We start from the raw sequence: 27,703 nt of genomic DNA, 5'->3' as shown, positions 1-27,703 counted from the left end.
CGTAGGAAGCGGTGTATTAACAGTGGGTACGGTGCGTAGGAAGCGGTGTATTAACAGTGGGTACGGTGCGTAGGAAGCGGTGTATTAACAGTGGGTACGGTGCGTAGGAAGCGGTGTATTAACAGTGGGTACGGTGCGTAGGAAGCGGTGTATTAACAGTGGGTACGGTGCGTAGGAAGCGGTGTATTAACAGTGGGTACGGTGCGTAGGAAGCGGTGTATTAACAGTGGGTACGGTGCGTAGGAAGCGGTGTATTAACAGTGGGTACGGTGCGTAGGAAGCGGTGTATTAACAGTGGGTACGGTGCGTAGGAAGCGGTGTATTAACAGTGGGTACGGTGCGTAGGAAGCGGTGTATTAACAGTGGGTACGGTGGGTAGGAAGCGGTGTATTAACAGTGGGTACGGTGGGTAGGAAGCGGTGTATTAACAGTGGGTACGGTGGGTAGGAAGCGGTGTATTAACAGTGGGTACGGTGGGTAGGAAGCGGTGTATTAACAGTGGGTACGGTGCGTAGGAAGCGGTGTATTAACAGTGGGTACGGTGCGTAGGAAGCGGTGTATTAACAGTGGGTACGGTGCGTAGGAAGCGGTGTATTAACAGTGGGTACGGTGCGTAGGAAGCGGTGTATTAACAGTGGGTACGGTGCGTAGGAAGCGGTGTATTAACAGTGGGTACGGTGCGTAGGAAGCGGTGTATTAACAGTGGGTACGGTGCGTAGGAAGCGGTGTATTAACAGTGGGTACGGTGCGTAGGAAGCGGTGTATTAACAGTGGGTACGGTGCGTAGGAAGCGGTGTATTAACAGTGGGTACGGTGCGTAGGAAGCGGTGTATTAACAGTGGGTACGGTGCGTAGGAAGCGGTGTATTAACAGTGGGTACGGTGCGTAGGAAGCGGTGTATTACCAGTGGGTACGGTGCGTAGGAAGCGGTGTATTACCAGTGGGTACGGTGCGTAGGAAGCGGTGTATTACCAGTGGGTACGGTGCGTAGGAAGCGGTGTATTAACAGTGGGTATGGTGGGTAGGAAGCGGTGTATTAACAGTGGGTACGGTGCGTAGGAAGCGGTGTATTAACAGTGGGTACGGTGCGTAGGAAGCGGTGTATTAACAGTGGGTACGGTGCGTAGGAAGCGGTGTATTAACAGTGGGTACGGTGCGTAGGAAGCGGTGTATTAACAGTGGGTACGGTGCGTAGGAAGCGGTGTATTAACAGTGGGTATGGTGCGTAGGAAGCGGTGTATTAACAGTGGGTATGGTGGGTAGGAAGCGGTGTATTAACAGTGGGTACGGTGCGTAGGAAGCGGTGTATTAACAGTGGGTACGGTGCGTAGGAAGCGGTGTATTAACAGTGGGTATGGTGCGTAGGAAGCGGTGTATTAACAGTGGGTACGGTGCGTAGGAAGCGGTGTATTAACAGTGGGTATGGTGGGTAGGAAGCGGTGTATTAACAGTGGTTATGGTGCGTAGGAAGCGGTGTAGTAACAGTGGGTATGGTGCGTTGCTGACATGGACGTCACTGACATTCCAGCTCTTCCTTTTCAAACTCACAGGAGGAGGAAGGCAGCAGAGCAGAGAGAGCTGTCCGCTGAACATTACCGAGCATGCTGGGAGCTGCTGACTGTTGCACCCTGGGAGAGGTTGCCCGGTGTGGATGGGGAAACCGTGCGTCGTCACCGTGGTAACAGTGTAAGAGATTGGAACGGATTCCTGGTGCATCTTGGTACAAGAGAGAAAACAGTAATTCAGACAATTTTTCAAACTTCATAAGTGTAATTTTGAAGACTGTCCTGCGTATCATATTCACATAGGCTCTTTCTCCACAGCTCACGGTACCATAGAGCCTAACGAACGGCATAAATAACCCACATCCGGGCCCGATCTTAAACCAGCGTGAATTCCAATTAGCTAGACAACAACATACACTGTGATAGTAATGAAAGTGGACCAGGGCCCATCTGGACATCACCTTTTAATCTTCTGTCCCCACTACTACAGCGGTGTGGTACCTACGTACCTGATCGTGTAGCTCCACCATGATGGGGGTCTGTTGATGCTGAGGTGGGTGTGCGGCAGGGTGAAGCATGCGTGGCGGTGCACTGGCGTGGCTGTATTGTCTGGACTCATCTAAAAGAACCTGCTGATGTTGCTGGGAGAAGAGAGGGTGGTGGAAGTCCTGGAGCAAGGCGCTGTGCAGTACAACCGGTCGGTCTCGACTCCCCCACTGTCGTCTCACTGGCGGGCTGCAGGAACATCAAGGTAGCACATCGTGAAACATCAGGCATACCATGTATTAAATAAATAAAAATTTAAAAAAGTGTATGAAATTGTTTAGGGTATACTTAGATTGCCTTTAAAGTAATGTTGTCGTTTTATTACATAATTTTTTTTTATGAACATTACAAGTTAGAGATGTTTAGTGGGAAACAAGGTCCCAAAACAACAGCTAGAATCCAAAAGACATGGTGGTTGCCTTTTTGTATTTTGGGGTCTGGAACCTTAAGTAAGCATATACATGAAAGATCAAGGATAGCATGCATGGACCATTAACATGATCAGGTTAGGATATACAGTTGAAGGCGGACGTTTACATACATCTCAGCCAAATATATTTAAACTCAGTTTTTCAACAAATCCCTGACATTTAATCCTCGTAAAAATTCCCTGTTTTAGGTCAGTTAGGATCACCACTTTATTTTAAGAATGTGAAATGTTGGAAAAATAGTAGAGAGAATTATTTATTTCAGCCATCACATTCCCAGTGGGTCAGAAGTTTACATGCACTCAATTGGTATTTGGTAGCATTTCCTTTAAATTGTTGAACTTGGGTCAAACGTTTTGGGTAGCCTTCCACAAGCTTCCCACAATAAGTTGGGTGAATTTTGGCCCATTCCTCCTGACTGAGCTGGTGTAACTGAGTCAGGTTTGTAGGCCTCCTTGCTCGCACATGCTTTTTCAGTTCTGCCCACAAGTTTTCTATAGGATTGAGGTCAGGGCTTTGTGATGGCCACTCCAATATCTTGACTTTGTTGTCCTTAAGCCATTTTTCCACAACTTTGGAAGTATGCTTGGGGTCATTGTCCATTTGGAAGACCCATTTGCGACCAAGCTTTAACTTCCTGTGATGTCTTGAGATGTTGCTTCAATATATTCACAATTTTCCTTCCTGATGATGCCATCTATTTTGTGAAGTGCACCAGTCCCTCCTGCAGCAGAGCACCCCCACAACATGATGCTGCCACCCCCGTGCTTCACGGTTGGGATGGTGTTCTTCGGCCTGCAAGCATACCCCTTTTTCCTCCTAACATAACGATGACCAAACAGTTCTATTTTTGTTTCATCAGACCAGAGGACATTTCTCCAAAAAGTACAATCTTTGTCACCATGTGCAGTTGCAAACCATAGTCTGGCTTTTTTATGGCGGTTTTGGAGCAATGGCTTCTTCCTTGCTGAGTGGCCTTTCAGGTTATGTCGATATAGGACTCGTTTTACTGTGGCTATAGATACTTTTGTACCCGTTTCCTCCAGCATCTTCACAAGGTCCTTTGCTGTTGTTCTGGGATTGATTTGCACTTTCCGCAGCAAAGTATGTTCATATCTAGGAGACAGAACGCATCTCCTTCCTGAGCGGTATGACGGCTGCGTGGTCCCATGGTGTTTATACTTGCGTACTATTGTTTGTACAGATGAACATGGTACCTTCAGGCGTTTGGAAATTTCTCCCAAGGATGAACCAGGTCTACAATTTTCTTCTGAGGTCTTGGAAATTTCTCCCAAGGATGAACCAGGTCTACAATTTTCTTCTGAGGTCTTGGCTGATTTCTTTTGATTTTCCCATGATGTCAAGCAAAGAGGCACTGAGTTTGAAGGTATGCCTTGAAATACATCCACAGGTACACCTCCAATTGACTCAAATGATGTCAATTAGCCTATGAGAAGGTTCTAAAGCCATGACATCTTTTTCTGGATTTTTCCAAGCTGTTTAAAGGCACAGTCAACTTAGTGTATGTAAACTTCTGACCCACTGGAATTGTGATACAGTGAAATAATCTGTAAACAATTGATGGAAAAATGACTTGTGTCATGCACAAAGTAGATGTCCTGACTGACTTGCCAAAACTATAGTTTGTTAACAAGAAATCTGTGGAGTGTTTGAAAAAACGAGTTTTAATGACTCCAACTTAAGTGTATGTAAACTTCCGACTTCAACTTTCTGTGTAACTTGGTTGATAGCTGGTAGTGTTATGTAAACCTCTGACCCACTGGAATTGTGATAATGAATTATTAAATAATCTGTCTGTAAACAATTGTTGGAAAAATTACTTGTGTCATGCACAAAGTAGATGTCCTAACCGACTTGCCAAAACTATAGTTTGTTAACACAACATTTGTGGAGTGGTTGTAAAACAAGTTTTAATGACTCCAACCTAACCTAATGACTCCACTATAAACTTCCAACTTCAACTGTACTTAAGACAATTGTTATTATTTTTTGATACAAACACTTCTTTTTTTTTTAACTTTAATTCTGCTATTCTTTAGTTCATGTAAACTGGGAAAATAGTGTATCAAATACATTCAAATAAGTGCTGTCTGGGCATTTGGTCCTTGGATACAGCACAAATGATTCAAAAACCGTATGTAGTAGACCAGAACACACGATACAGGAATCCTCAGGATGGATGGCCCGTCATCGCACGATCACAGTTGATCAAACAAAAAGGGCTCTGCTTCCCAAATGGCAACCTATTCCCTTTATAGTGCACTACTTTTGACCAAGGCCTATAGGGTAGTGTACTGTATAGGGTAAGGGGTGCCATTTGGAACACATCCAAGCACTAAGAGACTATTCACCTTCTCCTGAGGTGCACTGGGGTGTTGCAGGACTCTCCTAGGAACCTCCTCTGGTTCAAGGGGGCTGTCGGTGGCCGCCTATTCACTGCTATTTCCCATGGTCGCATTGGTGACGTCGTGGGGACCGACGAAAAGGAGACCAGGGGTGCTGGAGGCACTTGTGGCTTCTAACCTCTGTCTTTACCCTGAAAATAAAAACACCATTAACTACCGCACTAGCACCATTCTCCCTATAAAGTACACGACCCTACAGGCCCCTGGTCAAAAGTTATTGTTGTCTATCAACAATGACAAGACAGACGGGTCTGACAATCTAGATGGAATATTACTGAGGATAATAGCAGACGATATCGCCACTCCTATTTGCCGCATCTTCAATTTAAGCCTACTAGACAGCGAGTACCCTCAGGCCTGGAGGGAAGCTAAAGTCATTCCACTACCTAAGAATAGTAAAGCCCCCTTTACTGCCTCAAATAGCTGAAAATTATGTTTGACCAGATACACTGCTATTTTACAGTAAACAAATTGACAACAGAATTTCAGCATGCTTATAGGGAAGGATATTCAACAAGCACAGCACAGCACTTACACAAATGACTGATGATTGGCTGAGAGAAATTGATGATAAAATGATTGTGGGGGCTGTCTTGTTAGACTTCAGTGCAGCTTTTGACATTATTGATCATAGTCTACTGCTGGAAAAACTTGTGTTTTATGGCTTTACACCCCCTGCAGAATTAGACAAGTAACAGAACACAGAAGGTGTTCTTTAATGGAAGCCTATCAAATATAATCCAGTTAGAATCAGGAATTCCCCAGGGCAGCTGTTTAGGCCCCTTGCTTTTTAAATGTTTTACTAACGACATGCCAATGACTGAGTAAAGCCAGAGTGTCTATGTATGCGGATGACTCGACACTATACACGTTAGCTACTACAGCGACTGAAATGACTGCAACACTTAACAAAGAGCTGCTGTTAGTTTCAGAATGGGTGGCAAGGAATAAGTTAGCCCTAAATATTTCTAAAACTAAAAGCATTGTATTTGGGACAAATCCTTCACTAATCCCTAAACCTCAACTAAACCTTGTAATAAATCATGTGGAAATTGAGCAAGTTGAGGTGACTAAACTGCTTGGAGTAACACTAGATTGTAAACTGTCATGGTCAAAACATATTGATGCAGTAGTAGCTAAGATGGGGAGAAGTCTGTCTATAATTAAGCGATGCTCTGCCTTCTTAACAACACGATCAACAAGGTAGGTCCTACAGGCCCTAGTTTTGTCGCAACTTGACTACTGTTCAGTCGTGTGGTCAGGTGCCACGAAAGAGGACTTAGGAAAATTGCAGTTGACTTCATCACTACTTTAATTTATGAGAGGTACTGACATGTTGAATGCACCGAGCTGTCTGTCTAAACTACTGGCACACAGCTCGGACACCCATGCATACCCCAAAAGACATGCCACCAGAGGTTTCTTCACAGTCCCCAAGTCCAGAACAGACTATGGGAGGCACACAGTACTACATAGAGCCATGACTACATGGAACTCTATTCCAGATCAAGTAACTGACGCAAACAGTAAAACTAGATTTTAAAAAACAGATAAAAACACACCTTATGGAACAGCGGGGACTGTGCAGAGACACACACACACACAGGCACATGCACACACGATAACATACGCACTATATACATACACATGGATTTAGTAATGTAGATATGTGGTAGTGGTGAAGTATGGGCCTGAGGGCACACCGTGTGTTGTGAAATCTGTGAATGTATTTTAAATGTTTTAAAATTGTATAAACTACCTTAATTTTGCTGGACCCCAGGAAGAGTAGCTGCTGCTTTGGCAGCAGCTAATGGGGATCCCTCATAAAACACAAATACTAGCCTGGATATTCAAAACTGAAGTTGATTTGAAATGTATTAACATACACTATACGGTGCATTCGAAAAGTATTCAGACCTCTTGACTTTTTACACTGTTACATTACAGCCTTATTCTAAAATTGATCGAATTTTTTTACACACACAATACACCATGATGACAAAGCAAACATTTTTGCAAATGTATATTAAAAAAATACTGAAATATCACATTTACATAAGTATTCAGACCCTTTGCTCAGTACTTTGTTGAAGCACCTTTGGCAGCGATAACAGCCTCCAGTCTTCTTGGGTATGACGCTACAAGCTTGGCACACCTGTATTTGGGGAGTTTCTCCCATTCTTCTCTGCAGGTCCTCTCAAGCGCAGTCAGGTTGGATGGGGAGCGTCGCTGCACAGCTATTTCCAGGTCTCCCCGGAGATGTTCTTTGCTCTGGTCATCTTTCCCATGAATAGTGTCCCAGTCCCTGCCGCTGAAAAACATCCCCACAGCATGATGCTGATGTAGGGATGGTGCCAGGTTTCCTCCTGATGTGACGCTTGGCATTCGGGCCAAAAGAGAACAATCTTGGTTTCATCAGACCAGAGAATCTTGTTCCTCATGGTCTGAGAGTCCTTTAGGTGCCTTTTGGCAAACTCCAAGCGGGCTGTCATGTGCCTTTTACTGAGGAGTGGCTTCCGTCTGGCCACTCTACCATAAAGGCCTGATTGGTGGAGTGCTACAGAGATGGGAGAACCTTCTAGAAGGACAACCATCTCCACAGAGGAACTCTGGAGCTCTGTCAGAGTGACCATTGTGTTCCAAGTCACCTCCCCGACCAAGACCCTCTAGGAAGAGTCTTGGTGGTTCCAAACTTCTTCCATTTAAGAATGATGGAGGCCACTGTGTTCTTAGGGACCTTCAATGCTGCAGAAATGTTTTGGTACCCTTCCTCAGATCTGTGCCTCAACACAATCCTGTCTCGGAACGCTACGGACAATTCCTTCGACCTCATGGCTTGTTTTTTGCTCTGACATGCACGGTCGACTTTGGGAACTAATATAGACAGGTGTGTGCCTTTCCAAATCATGACCAATCAATTGAATTTAGCACAGGTGGACTCCAATCAAGTTGTAGAAACATCAAGGATGATCAATTTTGCACCTGGGCTAAATTTTGAGTCTCATAGCAAAGGGCCTGAAACCTTATTTACATAAGTAATCTGTTTATTTTTTCATACATTTGCAATGTATTCTAAAACCTGTTTTCACTTTGTCATAATGGGTATTATGTGTAGATTGAGGAATTTTGATTTAATCCATTTCAGAATAAAGCTGTAACGTAACAAAATGTGGGAAAAGGGAAGGGGTCTGAATACAGGTAGCCTAGTGGTTTGAGCGTTGGACTAGTAACCGAAAGGTTGCTAGATCGAATCCCCGAGCTGACAAGGTAAAAATATGTCGTTCTGCCGCTGAACAACGCAGTTAACCCACTGTTCCTAGGCTGTCATTATAAAAAATAATTTGTTCTTAACGGACTCGCCTAGTTAAATAAAAAAATATATACACAAAAGTATGTGGACACGCCTTCAAATTAGTGGATTTGGCTATTTCAGCCATTGATGACAGGTGTATAAAATCGAGCACACAACCGCGCAATCTCCATAGACAAACATTGGCTGTAGACTGGCCTTACTGAAGAGCTCAGTGACTTTCAACGTGGCACCGTCATGGGTTGCCACCTATTCAACAGTCAGTTTGTCAAATTTCTCCCCTGCTAGACCGGCCCGGTCAACTGTAAGTGCTGTTATTGTGAAGTGGAAACGTCCAGGAGCAACAACGGCTCTGTGGCAAAGTGGCAGGCCACACAAGCTAACAGAACAGTACCGCCGAGTGCTGAAGCACAAACAATCATCTGTCCTCAGTTGCAACACTAACTACCGAGCTCCAAAATGCCTCTGGAAGCAACATCAGCACAATAACTGTTTGTCGGGAGCTTAAATGGGTTTCCATGGCAGAGCAGTCGCACACAAGCCTAATATCACCATGCGCAATGCCAAGCGTCGGCTGGATTGTTGTAAAGCTCGCCGCCATTGGACTCTGGAGCAGTGGAATCGTCTTCTCTGGAGTGATGAATCACGCTTCACCATCTGGCAGTCCGATGGACGAATCTGGGTTTGGCGGATGCCAGGAGAACGCTACCTTTCCCAATGCATAGTGCTAACTGTAAAGTTTGGTGGAGGAATAGCGGTCTGGAGCGGTTTTTCATGGTTCTGGCTAGGCCCCTTAGTTCCAGTGACTCTTAACGCTACAGCATACAATGACATTCTAGATGATTCTGTGCTTCCAACTTTTTGGCAACAGCTTGGGGAAGGCCCTTTCCTGTTTCAGCATGACGATGCCTTTGTCCTCAAAACGAGGTCCATACAGAAATGGTTTGTCGAAATCGGTGTGGAAGAACATGACTGGCCTGCACAGAGCCCTGACCTCAACCCCATCAAACATTTCTGGGATGAATTGGAATGCTGACTGTGAGCCAGGCCTAATCACCCAACATCAGTGCCCGACCTCACTAACGCTCGTGGCTGAATGGAAGCAAGTCCCCGCAGCAATGTTCCAATATCTAGTGGAAAGCCTTCGCAGAAGAGTGGAGGCTGTTATCGCAGCAAAGGAGGTGACCAAATCTACATTAATGCCCATGATTTAGGAATGAGATGTTGGACGAGAAGGTGTCCACATACTTTTGGTCATGTAGCGTAGATATAATATATAATCAAATAATTTCTGGTTAACAATTAAGTACCTTACTGTAATATATACAGTGGATATAGAAAGTCACCACCCCCTTTAAAAATGTTCACCTTTTGTTGCCTTACAGCCTAAAATGAACACACATAAAATCTGACTTTTTCCAGCTTTATTTACACACAGTAACCCACAATATCCAAGTGAAAAAACAACTTAAAACAGTAAAATACCCTAAGTGGACACCACCCTGAGTTAATACTTGGTGGAACCGCCTTTTGCTTGAATTACAGGTATGAGTCTCTTTGAACAAGTCTCTACTAACTTTGCACACTTAAGACTGTGAAATATTTGCCCATTCTTCCTTGCAGAATTGTTCAAGCTCAGTCAGATTCTCAATGGGATTTAGGTCAGGGCCTAAATCCCATTGATTTAGGCCACCCATTGACTAGGCCACTCAAGGACATTTACCTTCTTGCACTTCAGCCACTGTACGGTTGCTTTAGGTCATGGTTCACGTTGAAATGGGAACCATCTTCAACTTCCTGGCAGAGGGCTGCAGGTTCTCCTCAAGAACCTGCCGGGTATTTTCCGGTGCTCCAGTCCCTGCTGAAGAGACACACCCCTACAACAGGATGCTGCCACCGCCGCTCTTCACTGTAGGCGCGGCATTCTTCACTGTAGGCGCGGCATTCTTCACTGTAGGCGCGGCATTCTTCACTGTAGGCGCGGCATTCTTCACTGTAGGCGCGGCATTCTTCACTGTAGGCGCGGCATTCTTCACTGTAGGCGCGGCATTCTTCACTGTAGGCGCGGCATTCTTTGGGTAGAAAGACGTATTGGGTTTTCACCAGACATATCGTTTTGCATCCAGGCCAAAAAGTTAAACTTTGGTCTCATCTGACCACAGCACCTTTTGCCACTTGGCCTCGGAATCTACAATGTGCTATTTGGCAAAGCTTTAAACGAGACTTGATGTGGCTTTTTTTTTTTTGAGGAGTATTTTTCTTTTCTTGCCACCCTCCCATAGAGGACAGATTTGTGGAGAGCTTGTGATATTGGGGTCCCATGCACACATTGACCAGTCTTTGCCATAAAGGCCTGAAACTATTTCAGTCACCATTGGCTTCTTGGTAGCCTCTCTGATCAGTCTCCTCCTTGCCCGATCATCCAGGTTGGAGGGACGATCCATGCAGGGTCTGGGTGGTGTCATACGCCTTCCACTTCTTAATGGTCCTAACTGTGCTCAGAGGGATAGACAAAGCCTTTGAAATCTTTTTATATCCATCCCCCGACTCGTGTCTTTCCACAACTTTATCTCATAGATCTTTTGAAAATACCTTTCCGGCCATAGTGGATTATTTGTTTTGGGAGTGGAGTCCTCTATGAACAACTAATTTTATTCTGAACTAATCAAAGTCACTACAATTGATCACAGATGGAAGCCAATTAGCTTGATTTGTGATCTGGAAGGTGGTTGGTTATACCTCAACATGTTTGCAATTGGGGGGGGGGGGGTTTCACTTATTTTTTAGAGTTGTTGAGAATTTTTTTCACTTGGATATTGTGGCTTACTGTGTGTAAATACAGCCGTAAAAAGTCAGATTTAATGTGTTTTCATTTCAGGCTGTAAGGAAACAAAAGGTGAACATTTTGAAAGAGGGTGGTGACTTTCTATACCCACTGTATATCTTACTGCAATATATCAACTCATTTCTGGGTCACAATTTAGTACCTTACTGTAATACATTTCCATAAAAAAATTGGCTAAAATAGTTTAAGCAAACAACTATTTCACAACAAGAATTTTGCTAGGACTGTCTGGGAGTGGTCTGAGTGGCGAGGGGAAAACTGAAAACTAGCTGTTATTGGCAGAGAGGTTTGGAACTCTTTGTTATTGGTCTATTAACTATTTTACAGCATGGTGATGTCACCATGGAAAGCAGAAATTCACGCCCATCCAAACCTGCAACTATCTGGATATAACAATTTGTAAGTCGCTCTGGATAAGAGCGTCTGCTAAATGACTTAAATGTAAAAATGTAAATAACACTTGTCACACTTTTACAGTGTTAGTTTCATCATCGGTTGTACAATATGAGATAAAACACAGGAAAAAATGGATTTTGACTGCACTAGGCCTTTAAGATGTAATGAACTTTCTATCAGACTGAAAAATACTTCTGTACTAAGTCGCTCTGGATAAAATAATCTGCTAAATATAAATGTATAGCTATCTAGCGCAGTGCAAGTTGCAATGCATTTATCGTCATGGTAAATAAGAATTTGTTCTTAACTGAATTGCCTAGTTAAATAAAAAGGTAACCATTTTTTTTACAAAAATGGAAATGACACAGGCAGCCCATTCTGATATTTCTTCCACTAATTAGTCCTTTGACCAAGTCCGATTTGTTTCACATCAGACATTTTTCAGAGCTGATATGATTGGTCAAAAGACCAATTAGTAACAAAAAAATAATTGGGTTGCCGGTATAAAACGCAGCCAAAGAAATGTTGGACTATTTGACATCACCAGTTTGTAAATAGGGGGCGCTGTATCTAACTGAAACAAAAACAAGGAAAGCCATGTGCTCAGAGAGAAACAAAGCAACAACAAAGGACGAGGAGTTAGCTTGCTAAATAAGTAGCAATAATAGATTTGTTTCACACTTCAATAAGATAGGCATGCAACGATAAAGCATCTAACGTTACACTTATTTTAATTTCAAGTTGCATTGCTGATATTCCATGATGCTAACGCATTTAGCCCCAAAAAGCACAAAGGCACTGCTTGCAATGGACACAGGAACTAGCTAGCCGTTATAAGCCAAGGAGGTAGCCATCCACTGTCAACCACATTTTTGCAGTGTGCAACACATACACAAATGAATCTCAAGCTTTTCAATCATACTTGGCAAATATGCTAGTTATCATCAGTAACTAAATGCAAAAAAAGGAACACATGATTAGCGAGCTGAGTAACTGTAGTAACGTTAGCTACAGTTAACGTTAACTAGCTAATCATGTTTTCCTGAGCATGCAGAACTAGCTAGCCATCTTTAGCTTACTTGCTTTAGTCTCAACTCGGAAGACGAAGGATGCACGGTCTGAGGTTATGTTAGCTATGAGGTGTGGAGTGCAAATGCAGTCGTTTTCAAGTTTGACAGGTGCCCTTGGTGTCTGAAGTTCCAGTTGCGACGACAAAGCAGATAGATATCGTTAGCTTAGCTAGCTACCGCCTGGTTAACGTTCGCCGACTGTGTTGTTACGCTAGTAGATAGCCTATTTGCTAGCTAACGTTATTGCATAGTCCATCCATCATTCTAAAGAAATAAAAGCTATAAACATATTATTTTTTTAATATTAAAACTAGAATAAAACTTAGTTTAGAATGATTAACTCCGATAAATGTAAGTGGTAACATTCGCGTGTTGTCACGGAGGTAAAATAAGAAAGGTTGTAGGAACTTGTTTTGATGAAGCCACACCTCTCTCCTGCGCTAGTGTTAAAAACACCAATCACAAAACGGCAGGCGTGCCCGGAACCAATTACTCTTTATAGCTACATGCATCCTGTGACGTTATGAATCCTTAAATCACAAATACAATAAAATCAAGAAACCATACAGGCCCGACACAGATACAGCTTTGATGCTGAACAGATTAAGCAACTCAACCAAGCACAGCTTGTAAAGAAGGACTAGAACCAGCGTTGGCAAACTCATTTTGCCCCGGTGGGCGCATTCAGTCTTATAAAAGTCTAGAGGACTGCACTGAAAATCGGTTATATTTCCTTCCTGTCAAAATTTGAAAAATTAAATTGTCCTCTATCCATTGTTTTGGGAATTTACGATGCTCCCTGACTGTCTAGCTTTCATTTTGGTGATTATTTTTTATTTATTTTTATTTAACTAGGCAAGTCAGTGAAGACCAAATTCTTATTTACAATGACGTCCGAACCCTCCCCTAACCCGGACGACGCTGGGCCAATTGTGCACCGCGCTATGGAACTCCCGATCACGGCTGGTTGTGATACAGCCCGGGATCGAACCCGGGTCTGTAGTGACGCCTCTAGCACAGCGCCACTCAGTCCGGACAAGAAACACTAAATGTAGGTTGATTCTCATTTCTCCAGTTTCTATCTGGTTTTAGTGATTTGAAAGTATAGTTAACAAAAATATAAACGCAACAGGCAACAATTCATTGATTTTACTGAGTTACAGTTCATATGAGGAAATCAGTCAATTGAAATAAATTCATGAGACCCTAATCTTTGGATTTAACATGACTGGGAATACAGATATGCATATGTTGGTCACAGGTACCTTAAAAAAAAAAAAAAAATGGGCCTCAGGATTGAGTCACGGTATTTTTGTGCATTCACATTGCCATCAATGAAATGCAAGTGTTCATTGTCCGTAGTTTATGCCTTCCCATACCATAACCCCACCGCCACCATGGGGCACTCTGTACACAATATTGACATCAGCAAACCGCTTGCCCACATGACGCCATACACATGATCTGCGGTTGTGAAGCAGGTTGGACGTACTGCCAAATTCTCTTCAACGATGTTGAAGGCAGGTTATGGTAGAGAAATTACCATTAAATTATCTGGCAACAGTTCTGGTGGACATTCCTGCAGTCAGCATGCCAATTTCACTCGCGCTCAAAACTTGAGACATCTGTGGCATTGTGTTGTGTGACAAAACTGCAAATTTTAGAGTGGCCTTTTGTCCCCAGCACAAGGTGCACCTGTGTAATGACCACACTGTTTAATCTGATTCTTGTTATGCCACACCTGTCAGGTGGACGGATTATTTTAGCAAAGGAGAAATGCTCACTAACAGGGATGTAAACAAATTTGTGCACAAACATTTGAGAGAAATAAGCTTTTTGTACATTTGGAAAATTTATTGGAACTTTTATTTCAGCTCATTTCGAAACTTTACATGTTGCATTTATATTTGTATTTCAGTGTAGATAGATAGATATATAGATATATATATAGGTAGATAGATATCCTTTATTTAATTCAAACCACCTGGTCAGTTTAATTCCGTCTGGTGCCTAATGAATACCACTCAATAGTGTTGAGGTAGCATGTAACCATAGCCGCAGGAAGTCTGAAAAATCTGAATATAAACAAATATATATTTATTTTAAAGTAGTGCAGTGGGTATTTAATAATCAGACCAATATAGCCCCCCCCCCCCCCCCCCCCTTCCGCTAGGTTAGTCATGTTGGCACAGCCTGCTAGGTTAGTCATGTTGGCACAGCCTGCTAGGTTAGTCATGTTGGCACAGCCTGCTAGGTTAGTCATGTTGGCACAGCCTGCTAGGTTAGTCATGTTGGCACAACCTGCTAGGTTAGTCATGTTGGCACAGCCTGCTAGGTTAGTCATGTTGGCACAGCCTGCTAGGTTAGTCATGTTGGCACAGCCTGCTAGGTTAGTCATGTTGGCACAGCCTGCTAGGTTAGTCATGTTGGCACAGCCTGCTAGGTTAGTCATGTTGGCACAGCCTGCTAGGTTAGTCATGTTGGCACAGCCTGCTAGGTTAGTCATGTTGGCACAGCCTGCTAGGTTAGTCATGTTGGCACAGCCTGCTAGGTTAGTCATGTTGGCACAGCCTGCTAGGTTAGTCATGTTAGCACAGCCTGCTAGGTTAGTCATGTTAGCACAGCCTGCTAGGTTAGTCATGTTGGCACAGCCTGCTAGGTTAGTCATGTTGGCACAGCCTGCTAGGTTAGTCATGTTGGCACAGCCTGCTAGGTTAGTCATGTTGGCACAGCCTGCTAGGTTAGTCATGTTGGCACAGCCTGCTAGGTTAGTCATGTTGGCACAGCCTGCTAGGTTAGTCATGTTGGCACAGCCTGCTAGGTTAGTCATGTTGGCACAGCCTGCTAGGTTAGTCATGTTGGCACAGCCTGCTAGGTTAGTCATGTTGGCACAGCCTGCTAGGTTAGTCATGTTGGCACAGCCTGGCCTGCTAGGTTAGTCATGTTGGCACAGCCTGCTAGGTTAGTCATGTTGGCACAGCCTGCTAGGTTAGTCATGTTGGCACAGCCTGCTAGGTTAGTCATGTTGGCACAGCCTGCTAGGTTAGTCATGTTGGCACAGCCTGCTAGGTTAGTCATGTTGGCACAGCCTGCTAGGTTAGTCATGTTAGCACACCTTGCTAGGTTAGTCATGAGCGTTGGGCCAGTAACCGAAAGGTTGCTGGATCGAATCCCCGAGCTGACAAGGTAAACATCTGTCTTTCTGCCCCTGAACAAGGCAGTTAACCCACTGTTCCCCGGTAGGCCGTCAATGTAAATAAGAATTTGTTCTTAACTGACTTGCCTAGTTAAAAGGTTAAATAATATTTATTTTTTTAAATGTTAGCACAACCTGCTAGTTAGTAACATCAGGCTATGATGCTGCACATAACTAATCAATCACAGATAGATCTAGGTGAATATATCTAGACTTGAGAGAAGACTTGAAATAGACAAGATGGCAGCGTACACATTGTTGGATTACTTCATGGAGAAAAAATATATAATTTTTTAAAATTCAAACGGACCCCCTGTACCTGGATACAGACATTTTATAAGACTCCTGTTTCCACGCATCGAGGACGACGATAGTATCGCTGACGCCAAGCTAAGGTTGGTCAAACATTTTACACCAAAAAGTACCTATCCTGTAACTCCCATTAATGGATACCAAAAAAATATTTGGTTAAATCCCAAGATCTGGTGTAACAATCTGTAGCTTAGACAGAGCTGCATCACTATAAGTCTATCACCTTTGCCCAGACAGAAGCCAAACAAAGATTAAAAATTGGCAATTGCCGCCAACTGCTGGCTGCTCTGCCTGCTGTTTTATGTCCCACATTTTATAGTCTCACGTGTAAACTAGTCACAACAAGGCAGATGGAACCGAAACCATATGGGGGGGTAAGTACACATACATTCTGCTTCAGACAACAATTCCACTGACAGATGACAACATTCACCACATTTGTTAAAAGGGGCAATCCAGGATTAATACATCATGTTTTGTTTTTTTACTTTAAAATATGTGATATGGATGTTCAGTGCTTGGCTCTATAGCTCTGTCTAGACATGAGAGTAGTTCAATTTCTCCAGTCTCATCCCTCAACTGTATACCAAAACAAGAGACGAGGTGTCCCGGTTTGTTGTTCGAATTTCAGATTGCCCCTCTACTAGTAACTCTCTCTATGGGATCTCAGCCAGTCACATCCTTTCCTCTGAACCAGACAGCCTTGGAAAAGGGAAGGAGTCATCAGTAAGCATTTCACTGTTAGTCAACACCTGTTGTTTACAAAAGCACGTGACAAATAACATTTGATGTTAAATTTGACTGTACTTGTCCTGTAACACTGACTACAAGAAGTCACATACAGTAACATTCATACACAATGTATTTTTTTCCCCCCCAACATATATTTTTGCATGCCATGCAGCACAACTGAGACAGTATGCTGGTTTATGACCTCATAACCAAAATGACTTCACATGTAGCCTAGGCCTAGTAAAAAGTATATTTTTATATATATATATAGGAACGAATTTGCAAAAACATATAATATGTGGCTAACGTTAGCTAGGTGGCTAACGTTAGCTAGCACTAGGGGTTAGGGGTTAAGATTATGGTTAAGGTTAGGGTTAGTAAAGGGGTAAATAAAAGGGTTAAGGGAACAGTTAACTAACATAAGTAGTTGCCAAGTTGCAAGAGAAAAAAAAGTAGTAAGTAGTTGCTAATTAGCTTAAATTATCAAGTTGTCCGTGATGAGATTCGAACATGCAACCTTCGGGTTGCTAGACGTTTGCGTTACACGTCAGCCTTCTTTTACGTTTGCCTTAAAAAGTAACCTTATATAATCATACCAAAACGTAACATATCATACTAATTTGAGAGTCCCGGATTTACATGAACTATGTTACGTCTATTATGAGACCAGTCTGAGACAACACTAAACCCCGTTTATCCTATCCAGCAGATAGCACTGTGTAGCCTAGTCTGTGGTTTCCTCGCAAGTGATAGCATACAGTAATCTATATATGTGACCCCAAACAGGACTCTGGCCCCACAGAGGACACTGGCCTCTTAGCCAATTAGGTAACACATGCAACTATGGAGGGCCAAATTGGAGGGCCTAATTGTCAGGAACGGGCCTTGATTTGTTATAACACGACTTGTTATGAATGCGGGTATGTAAAAAAAAAAGTGTTTAAAAGTCTTGAGTATGGTTACATGTACACAATGAGATATTTGTAGAAAGTCAGATTTAATATAATAATCCAATTAAAACGTTTACATGCTTTGCGATTTCCCTAATAATGATGTTTACATGGAGACATCTGAAATCAGGCTACCTGATGGCACTCTGATAAATGCAGAAAAATCACCAATCAAAATAAACTTTCTACCCACAGCGACCATGTTATTTTGGGAACCATATTTGATTCTGAGTTCGGACAAATTAAGTTAGTATGTGGAAAACTACCTCTAACGCATACATTCAGTTCTTTCCGAACTCACTTCACTCGCACTAAAGAAAGCCCCACAGTGGAGGTGTCATAATACCCATAAAACCTAGCGGTCAAACAGGGAAATGGTTCCAATCGTTTTTCCACCATTCATTTTGCTTTAAAACTGCAAAATGTTCTTTTCACCCCATGAACAAAAATGTGTCGAATTGCTTGAAATACACTTTAAACCTGCAAAATTCCCTCCAAAATGAGGGATGTGAACAGTTTGTGTCATGAACAATGCTTGTGCCCATAAAAATAGACGTGACGTGTCTAGACGTGACGGGGGGCGCGGGATGTTCCCCAGAGCTGGATGGGGGGGCCCCCGAGTGAAAAAGTTTGGGAACACCTGCTTTTGAAAGGCATGCTCGGTTCTAGCACATGCGCAGATCAAACACCGCTTGATCACAGTTTAGGGTGTCGGGGTATGTTTACTTCGATTTTGCCCTTATGCGGATTAAGATAAACATAGTATGGTGTTTACATTATTATTATATAATCTCCCTACTGCCATAATCACTTTATCGAATTATACTATGCATGTAAAGGTACTCACGATAGAACTGCCCTTGCACAGGATCGTTATCTGTGGAATAAAATGAAGTGGGCCTGTAACGGGAGAGACAGAAAGTGCGAATTGTCTTAGACCAAAGAAATGGTGTCTTTCGCAGTCTATTGATCCAGCATACATATTTTGCCTAGAGACATTACATCATGTATTATGTCTGAGCATCTATCTGCACGTCAGGCCTGGCTGTCCGATTGCTTCACTGCAGAGAAAAACACTGCAATGTTGCAGACGGAAATATCACTATAAAGGGGGAAGGAGACCAATGCATTCTTATTGGGATGTTCTAATCATCTTTCACTAGACATAACACCGGTTCGTAAAATGGGAGATAGGAAACGGTCTCTATCCTTGCGCTATAGACCCTGTGCAGAATGTAAACATTACTCTCTCTCCTAGCGAGATACAAAACAAGGAGGGGCTCAAGACAGTCTAGGGGAAAAGACATACAGCGAAGCCCAACGCAGCCCCTGGAAAAACTGCAAAGCCAGCTAGCTAGCTAGCACGCAAACAGAAACAGATCACCTATGCAAACTGTAGTGACAACTTGATAAATATAGTCCAACATCGTTACCTGATTGTTAATTAGCAAGCATTTGATTTAATTATATTTCTCCTTGTAATTCTTCATATCTCGTTCATATTTTCGGTGCGGCATTATCGTCAGCTGTTCCAATGTGGAATATTCCTTGGATTTCACCACTATTATAAAGAAAGGTACAAACATTACACCTTGTATTCCAAAACGCCTGAAACCAACATCCTACGCGGGATATCTGACAAGACCCCGCCAAACTGTAATCACAATATACTCCAGCTGATTGTACATGGCCGGTAGAAAACCCTGATACTTGTTTTGGGTTTGGCAGTAAACGTTTTACCCCCATTTGGGCGCATTTGAGAGAGCGCACTCCATCCTGACAGCTTTACCGTAATGACAGTATGAGTGTGACCGTGTTATATCCCCAATGTCATGTGTCGGCGGTCAAGATCACTTGTATATATGTAGGTCATTGGCCTCTAAAATCGGATTTCTTATACATTTGTACATGAACTTGAATTGAATATTATTTCTAAGTGATTTTTTAAGTTTTTCCTAATACTAATAATTCAACATGACGCCTGAATGTATAAACTTGCCTTGGTGACAGCTGAAAACATTTATTTATCATGAAAAATAACATATTTCCACCCAACCTTTTTGTGAGATTATGATAACAACCATATGATTTCCATATCTAAAACAAATACATGTATGCAAATTATACATAATATACTCATTTACCTCAAAACATGGGTTGTGATAGAAATGACAAGGTGGGGTGAAAATGACAAGGTGGGGTGAAAATGACAAGGTGTGGTTGAAATGACAAGGTTTGGTGGAAATGACAAGGTGTGATGGAAATGACAAGGTGGGGTGGAAATGACAAGGTGTGATGGAAATGACAAGGTGGGGTGGAAATGACAAGGTGTGGTGGAAATGACAAGGTGGGGGTGGAAATGACAAGGTGGGGGTGGAAATGACAAGGTGGGGTGGAAATTACAAGGTGGGGTGGAAATGACAAGGTGGGGTGGAAATGACAAGGTGTGGGTGGAAATGACAAGGTGGGGTGGAAATGACAAGGTGGGGTGGAAATGACAAGGTGGGGGTGAAAATGACACGGTGTGGGTGGAAATGACAAGGTGTGGTGGAAATGACACGGTGGGGTGGAAATTACAAGGTGGGGTGGAAATGACAAGGTGTGGGTGGAAATGACAAGGTGTGGTGGAAATGACAAGGTGGGGTGGAAATTACAAGGTGGGGTGGAAATGACAAGGTGTGGGTGGAAATGACAAGGTGTGATGGAAATGACAAGGTGGGGTGGAAATGACAAGGTGTGGGTGGAAATGACAAGGTGTGATGGAAATGACAAGGTGGGGTGGAAATGACAAGGTGTGATGGAAATGACAAGGTGGGGTGGAAATGACAAGGTGTGGGTGGAAATGACAAGGTGTGATGGAAATGACAAGGTGGGGTGGAAATGACAAGGTGTGATGGAAATGACAAGGTGGGGTGGAAATTACAAGGTGGGGTGGAAATGACAAGGTGTGGGTGGAAATGACATCTATGTAAAAAAAATAACTAAAAAAAAACCATATGAAAACAATATTTTATTGCAAACATTTGGAACAACAACCATCGTTAAACATTTCAGACCTATACTGGGTTGTAGGCCCATCACTCACAAAGTCTACAGCAGTAGCCGATGGGCAGAGCTCAAGGAAGTAGGCCAGTGTTTTTGAGAGATGGGCCCAGATAACAGAGGGGTCCATGCCGCATAGAAGAGCTCAGTGAGCGAAGAGAAACTGTATAATTTATGGTAATATCCAACACAGGTGTGGAGGGTCACCTGCTTGTGAGAATCACCATAGTGAACTGCCTGGATTTCACTGGTGTATTTACACAGGTAGTTCTCTGCAAAGTCAATATGCACAATGGTCTCCTCTTTCCCCAGATTCTCTTAATTCTCTCAGCTGAGTATTGGTGTTGAATGTTGTACACGTGTTTCCCCAACTTCTCTTTCAATCCTTCTGGAGAAGTCCTCCAGTAGAATCAGCAGTGCCACACACCTTTTCTCGTACTGTCAAATGTACAGTGAACTTCTCCATGTTTTCCTCTTAGTTTTTCTTCTCTCTCTCTCTCCAGCTTTGTTTTTCCACTCAAACCACCATGTCTGCTCACCAGCATCAAAGTCAGATGTTTTAAGCTCTTTGGCTTGGCAAAGGGAGAACTCTGTTTACATGCACTCTTTCTTCAGGTTCTCACAAAGACTCAATAAGGTTCTCACAGCACAAAGACTCAATAAGTTTCTCACAACACAAAGACTCAATAAGGTTCTCACAGCAGAAAGACTCAGTAAGGTTCTCACAGCACAAAGACTCAATAAGGTTCTCACAACACAAAGACTCAATAAGGTTCTCACAGCACAAAGACTCAGTAAGGTTCTCACAGAACAAAGACTCAATAAGGTTCTCACAGCACAAAGACTCAATAAGGTTCTCACAGCACAAAGACTCAGTAAGGTTCTCACAGAACAAAGACTCAATAAGGTTCTCACAGCACAAAGACTCAATAAGGTTCTCACAACACAAAGACTCAATAAGGTTCTCACAGCACAAAGACTCAGTAAGGTTCTCACAGCACAAAGACTCAATAAGGTTCTCACAGAACAAAGACTCAGTAAGGTTCTCACAGCACAAAGACCCAATAAGGTTCTCACAGAACAAAGACTCAGTAAGGTTCTCACAGCACAAAGACTCAATAAGGTTCTCACAACACAAAGACTCAATAAGGTTCTCACAGCACAAAGACTCAATAAGGTTCTCACAGCACAAAGACTCAGTAAGGTTCTCACAGCACAAAGACTCAATAACGTTCTCATTGTTGCTGCAGCTGATCACTTTGTGATACTGTAGTTTGTCCGCCATGAACTATAGGTTGCCGTGGGTTTTGCAGAGACATGTGTCCCTATTCTGGACTGTTGCCTTGACAACCCAAAAAGGATGTCTTTTGCAGAATTCACAGTAGGAAATGTGAATTTGTGAATATTCCCTCTTAAACTTCTGATAAAGGTTCTGAATTGTGCCATTCAAGAAGCGCTTCTGCTTTTTCTTCTTGTTCCTCGTTAGTGTTTCCTTTTCCCCCTGTTGTTGCTCTGCTGTTGTCATCACGTTCATAGAATCTAGTGATTTTCTCTTCTGTGGCTGTGCTAATTCTGTTACACTGATTTTTCCTGGAGTATTGAAGACTTGATGGCCTGTTTTCATTTGCCCTCATTTGTTTGCGGCTTTGACCAGGCCATACTTTCTCAGGATGTTGCCTCTGAACATTTTTGAAGCCACTTGTTTGTCGTTGGCACTGCACATTTTGTTTATACACTGCTCAAAAAAATAAAGGGAACACTTAAACAACACAATGTAACTCCAAGTCAATCACACTTCTGTGAAATCAAACTGTCCACTTAGGAAGCAACACTGATTGACAATAAATTTCACATGCTGTTGTGCAAATGGAATAGACAAAAGGTGGAAATTATAGGCAATTAGCAAGACACCCCCAAAAAAGGAGTGATTCTGCAGGTGGTGACCACAGACCACTTCTCAGTTCCTATGCTTCCTGGCTGATGTTTTGGTCACTTTTGAATGCTGGCGGTGCTCTCACTCTAGTGGTAGCATGAGACGGAGTCTACAACCCACACAAGTGGCTCAGGTAGTGCAGTTCATCCAGGATGGCACATCAATGCGAGCTGTGGCAAAAAGGTTTGCTGTGTCTGTCAGCGTAGTGTCCAGAGCATGGAGGCGCTACCAGGAGACAGGCCAGTACATCAGGAGACGTGGAGGAGGCCGTAGGAGGGCAACAACCCAGCAGCAGGACCGCTACCTCCGCCTTTGTGCAAGGAGGTGCACTGCCAGCGCCCTGCAAAATGACCTCCAGCAGGCCACAAATGTGCATGTGTCTGCTCAAACGGTCAGAAACAGACTCCATGAGGGTGGTATGAGGGCCCGACGTCCACAGGTGGGGGTTGTGCTTACAGCCCAACACCGTGCAGGACGTTTGGCATTTGCCAGAGAACACCAAGATTGGCAAATTCGCCACTGGCGCCCTGTGCTCTTCACAGATGAAAGCAGGTTCACACTGAGCACATGAGCACATGTGACAGACGTGACAGAGTCTGGAGACGCCGTGGAGAACGTTCTGCTGCCTGCAACATCCTCCAGCATGACCGGTTTGGCGATGGGTCAGTCATGGTGTGGGGTGGCATTTCTTTGTGGGGCCGCACAGCCCTCCATGTGCTCGCCAGAGGTAGCCTGACTGCCAATAGGTACCGAGATGAGATCCTCAGACCCCTTGTGAGACCATATGATGACACATGCACATTTGTGGCCTGCTAGAGGTCATTTTGCAGGGCTCTGGCAGTGCACCTCCTTGCACAAAGGCAGAGGTAGCGGTCCTGCTGCTGGGTTGTTGCCCTCCTACGGCCTCCTCCACGTCTCCTGATGTACTGGCCTGTCTCCTGGTAGCGCCTCCATGCTCTGGACACTACGCTGACAGACACAGCAAACCTTTTTGCCACAGCTCGCATATGTGCCATCCTGGATGAACTGCACTACCTGAGCCACTTGTGTGGGTTGTAGACTCCGTCTCATGCTACCACTAGAGTGAGAGCACCGCCAGCATTCAAAGTGACCAAAACATCAGCCAGGAAGCATAGGAACTGAGAAGTGGTCTGTGGTCACCACCTGCAGAATCACTCCTTTTTTGGGGGTGTCTTGCTAATTGCCTATAATTTCCACCTTTTGTCTATTCCATTTGCACAACAGCATGTGAAATTTATTGTCAATCAGTGTTGCTTCCTAAGTGGACAGTTTGATTTCACAGAAGTGTGATTGACTTGGAGTTACATTGTGTTGTTTAAGTGTTCCCTTTATTTTTTTGAGCAGTGTACTTTTGTTTTAACTCTGCAATGATGACATTTTGAAACAATAAAATCCTTCTCAAGTTCTTTGGAGTTCCCTTCATTTGCTGTTTTGTCTTTGTCTTTGGGGAATCTTGTCTCTTCATTTTGTTCATCAGTCGATCATACCTTTTTTTGTATTTCTCAGCTTTCCATAAAGCATTATCAAGTTTGACATTTGTCATACTAAGATCTCTGTATGCTTTTGTCCGACCTCTTCCAACCTTTTTCCTTCCAGCAAGTATTCGACTTCTCATTCCTGTTGCCGACGATGAGGAAGGGGTATCAGGGTGTGCATCAGGGGCAGGTAAATTAGGGGCAGGTATGTTAGCCTCGTGTTCTGGCTGCAAGTCATCTGGTGACTGAGGTGCTGTGTTGCCTGATAGATAGGTCTCCATTGCAACTGTTCTCTTTAAAGTCTGTCTTCTATTCCGTTGGTTACATTTTCATTGCCATCTCTTGTTTCTTTGTTCTGGCTTTGTAAGCTCAGAGATAGATGTCACTTCTCCCTTCTCTTTTTTTCTTCCAATATCTCTCCCTGTCTGTTTGCAGATGTTCCTGGTATCGTATAGGATAATTTTTTATGTTGTTTCTATATGTCTGTGACCTCTGTGCTGTTTTATGTGGCATCTTCTAAAAATAAAGACAAACACTACTTAGTTTTCAACTTGTGCACACCTTGGAGCATTTTCTAGATTACATTGATTGAAAACATGATTAAAACCTTTTATGGCTGCAGTCCCGTTAACGGGATCGATATGACAACAGCCAGTCGAAGTGCAGGGCGCCAAATTCAAAAAACAGAAATATCATAATTAAAATTCCTCAGACATTCAATCTGTCTAATATCATTTTAAAGGTAATCTTGTTGTTAATCCCACCGAAGTGTCCGATTTCAAATAGGCTTTTCAGCGAAAGCACTACAAACGATTATGTTAGGTCACCACAAAACCACAATAACCACAGCCATTTTTCCAGCTAAAGATAGCTTTCACAAAAAACAGAATAGAGATCAAATTAATCACTAACCTTCGATTATTTTCATCGGATGACACTCATAGGACTTCATGTTACACAATACATGCATGTTTTGTTTGATTAAGTTCATATTTATATAAAAAAATCTGAGTTTACATTGAGGCGTTAGATTCACTAGTTGCAAAAACATCAAGTGACTTTGCATAGCCACATCGTTTCAACAGAAATACTCAACATAAATATAAATGTGTAACGGTTTCTCTCCTCCTCTTCGTCTGAAGAGGAGGAGTAGGGATCAGACCAAAATGCAGCGGGTTGTGAATACATAATGAATTTATTTAAAGACGAAGACGAAAAACACTTGGAAAATTACAAAACAACAAAACGACGTAGACTGACCTAAAGCATGAGAACTTACAAATACACGAAGAACGCACGAACAGGTACAGACTACAAACCAACGCTACAGTCCCGTGTGGTACGAACATACATACAGACACGGAAGACAATCACCCACAAACAAACAGTGAGAACAGCCTACCTTAATATGGTTCTCAATCAGAGGAAACGTCAAACACCTGCCTCTAATTGAGAACCATATCAGGCAACACATTAAACCCAACATAGAAACACAATACATAGAATGCCCACCCAGCTCACGTCCTGACCAACAAAACAAAGGATTAACACAAAAACTAGGGTCAGAACGTGACAGTACCCACCCCCCCCCCCAAGGTGCGGACTGCGACCGCACCACCTAAACCTATAGGGGAGGGTCTGGGTGGGCATCTGTCCGCGGCGGCGGCTCTGGCGCAGGACGTGGACCCCACTTCACCTTTGTCTTTGTCCGCTTCTGTGGCCTCCTCAAGGTGGCGACCCTCGCCACCGACCTTGGACTGGGAACCCTAGACATGGGTCCCGCTGGACTTAGGGGCAGCCCCGGACTGAGGGACCGCTCCGGACTGGCTGGCTCTGGCGGATCCTGGCTGGCCGGCTCTGGCGGATCCTGGCTGGCCGGCTCTGGCGGCTCCTGGCTGGCCGGCTCTGGCGGCTCCTGGCTGGCCGGCTCTGGCGGCTCCTGGCTGGCCGGCTCTGGCGGCTCCTGGCTGGCCGGCTCTGGCTGGTCCTGGCTGGACGGCTCTGGCTGGTCCTGGCTGGACGGCTCTGGCTGGTCCTGGCTGGACGGCTCTGAAGGCTCAGTACAGACGGGCAGCTCTGACGGCTCGGGACAGACGGGCACACCTGTAGGGAGGAGACGGAGAGACAGCCTGGTGCGTGGGGCTGCCACAGGACCCACCAGGCTGGAGAGACCTACAGGAGGCTTGATGTTAAGAGGAGGCACCTGAAGGACCGGGCTGTGGGGGAGCACTGGAGCTCTGGTGCGCAGCCTTGGCACTACTCCCCCAGGCTGGAATACTACTCCAGCCCGGACCCTCCAGAGTGCAGGCACAGGTTGAACCGGGCTGTGGATGAGCACTGGAGATCTAGTGCCTACTACACGCACCTCTCCCTTAGGCTCCACTCCCACATTTGCCCGGTACGAGCGGAGCGTAGGCATAGGACGCACTGCACCCTCCCAGCGCCCCGGAGACACAGCACGCCGAGCCGGCGCAGGATACCCTGGACCGAAACTGCGTACCGAAGACCAGACGCGCTGAGCAGGCACAATCCGCCCCGGCTGGATGCCCACACTCACATGACACTTTCGGGGGGCTGCCCTATAGCGCACCGGGCTATGGGCACGCACTGGCGACACCGTGCGCTTAACCGCATAACACGGTGCCTGACCAGTGACGCGTTGCTTATAATAAGCACGAGGAGTGCGCTCAGGTCTGCTACCTGGCTTAGCCACACTCCTCTCTATCCCCCCCCCAAAAAATTATGGGGCTGCCTCTCGTACCTGTCGCGCTGCCGTGCTGCCTCCTCATATCGCCGCCGCTCAGCTTTCGCTTCCTCCAGCTCAGCTTTGGGGCGGCGATACTCCCCAGCCTGTGCCCAGGGTCCTTCTCCGTTCAAAATCTCCTCCCATGTCCAGGAGTCCTTGGATTTCACCTGCTGCTGTCGCTGCCCTTTTCCCCGCTGCTTGATCCTTTGTGGGTGGGTGATTCTGTAACGGTTTCTCTCCTCCTCTTCATCTGAAGAGGAGGAGTAGGGATCAGACCAAAATGCAGCGGGTTGTGAATACATAATGAATTTATTTAAAGACGAAGACGAAAAACACTTGGAAAATTACAAAACAACAAAACGACGTAGACTGACCTAAAGCATGAGAACTTACAAATACACGAAGAACGCACGAACAGGTACAGACTACAAACCAACGCTACAGTCCCGTGTGGTACGAACATACATACAGACACGGAAGACAATCACCCACAAACAAACAGTGAGAACAGCCTACCTTAATATGGTTCTCAATCAGAGGAAACGTCAAACACCTGCCTCTAATTGAGAACCATATCAGGCAACACATTAAACCCAACATAGAAACACAATACATAGAATGCCCACCCAGCTCACGTCCTGACCAACAAAACAAAGGATTAACACAAAAACTAGGGTCAGAACGTGACAAAATGATAATACAAGTAATACACATAGAATTATAGATATACCTCTCCTTAATGCAACCGCTGTGTCAGATTTCAAAAAAAC

General features: G+C 44.1%; 1 protein-coding gene across 2 annotated transcripts in view; it reads right to left on the bottom strand.

Moving 5' to 3' along the window:
- LOC120062097 (RING finger protein 44-like) overlaps window positions 1-12,928 on the bottom strand; it is a 37,112-nt gene extending 24,184 nt beyond the window's left edge. Inside the window, exons 1-4 of one of the 2 annotated variants that reach the window (XM_039011906.1) lie at window positions 12,536-12,928; window positions 4,852-5,036; window positions 2,015-2,240; window positions 1,549-1,716 (exon numbers count right to left, since the gene is read on the bottom strand). In XM_039011906.1, the coding sequence (XP_038867834.1) occupies window positions 1,549-1,716; window positions 2,015-2,240; window positions 4,852-4,958 (501 nt within the window). In that variant the 5' untranslated portion in view covers window positions 4,959-5,036; window positions 12,536-12,928. The remainder of the gene's footprint in view (window positions 1-1,548; window positions 1,717-2,014; window positions 2,241-4,851; window positions 5,037-12,535) is intronic. The other variant, XM_039011907.1, reaches the window with a different exon arrangement.
- Window positions 12,929-27,703: the final 14,775 nt, after the last annotated feature.

Source organism: Salvelinus namaycush, chromosome 17, assembly GCF_016432855.1.
Source record: "Salvelinus namaycush isolate Seneca chromosome 17, SaNama_1.0, whole genome shotgun sequence".
Classification (NCBI taxonomy): domain Eukaryota; kingdom Metazoa; phylum Chordata; class Actinopteri; order Salmoniformes; family Salmonidae; genus Salvelinus; species Salvelinus namaycush.
Note: the sequence above shows the minus strand (reverse complement) of the source record. Positions and strands in the feature narration are given on the sequence as shown.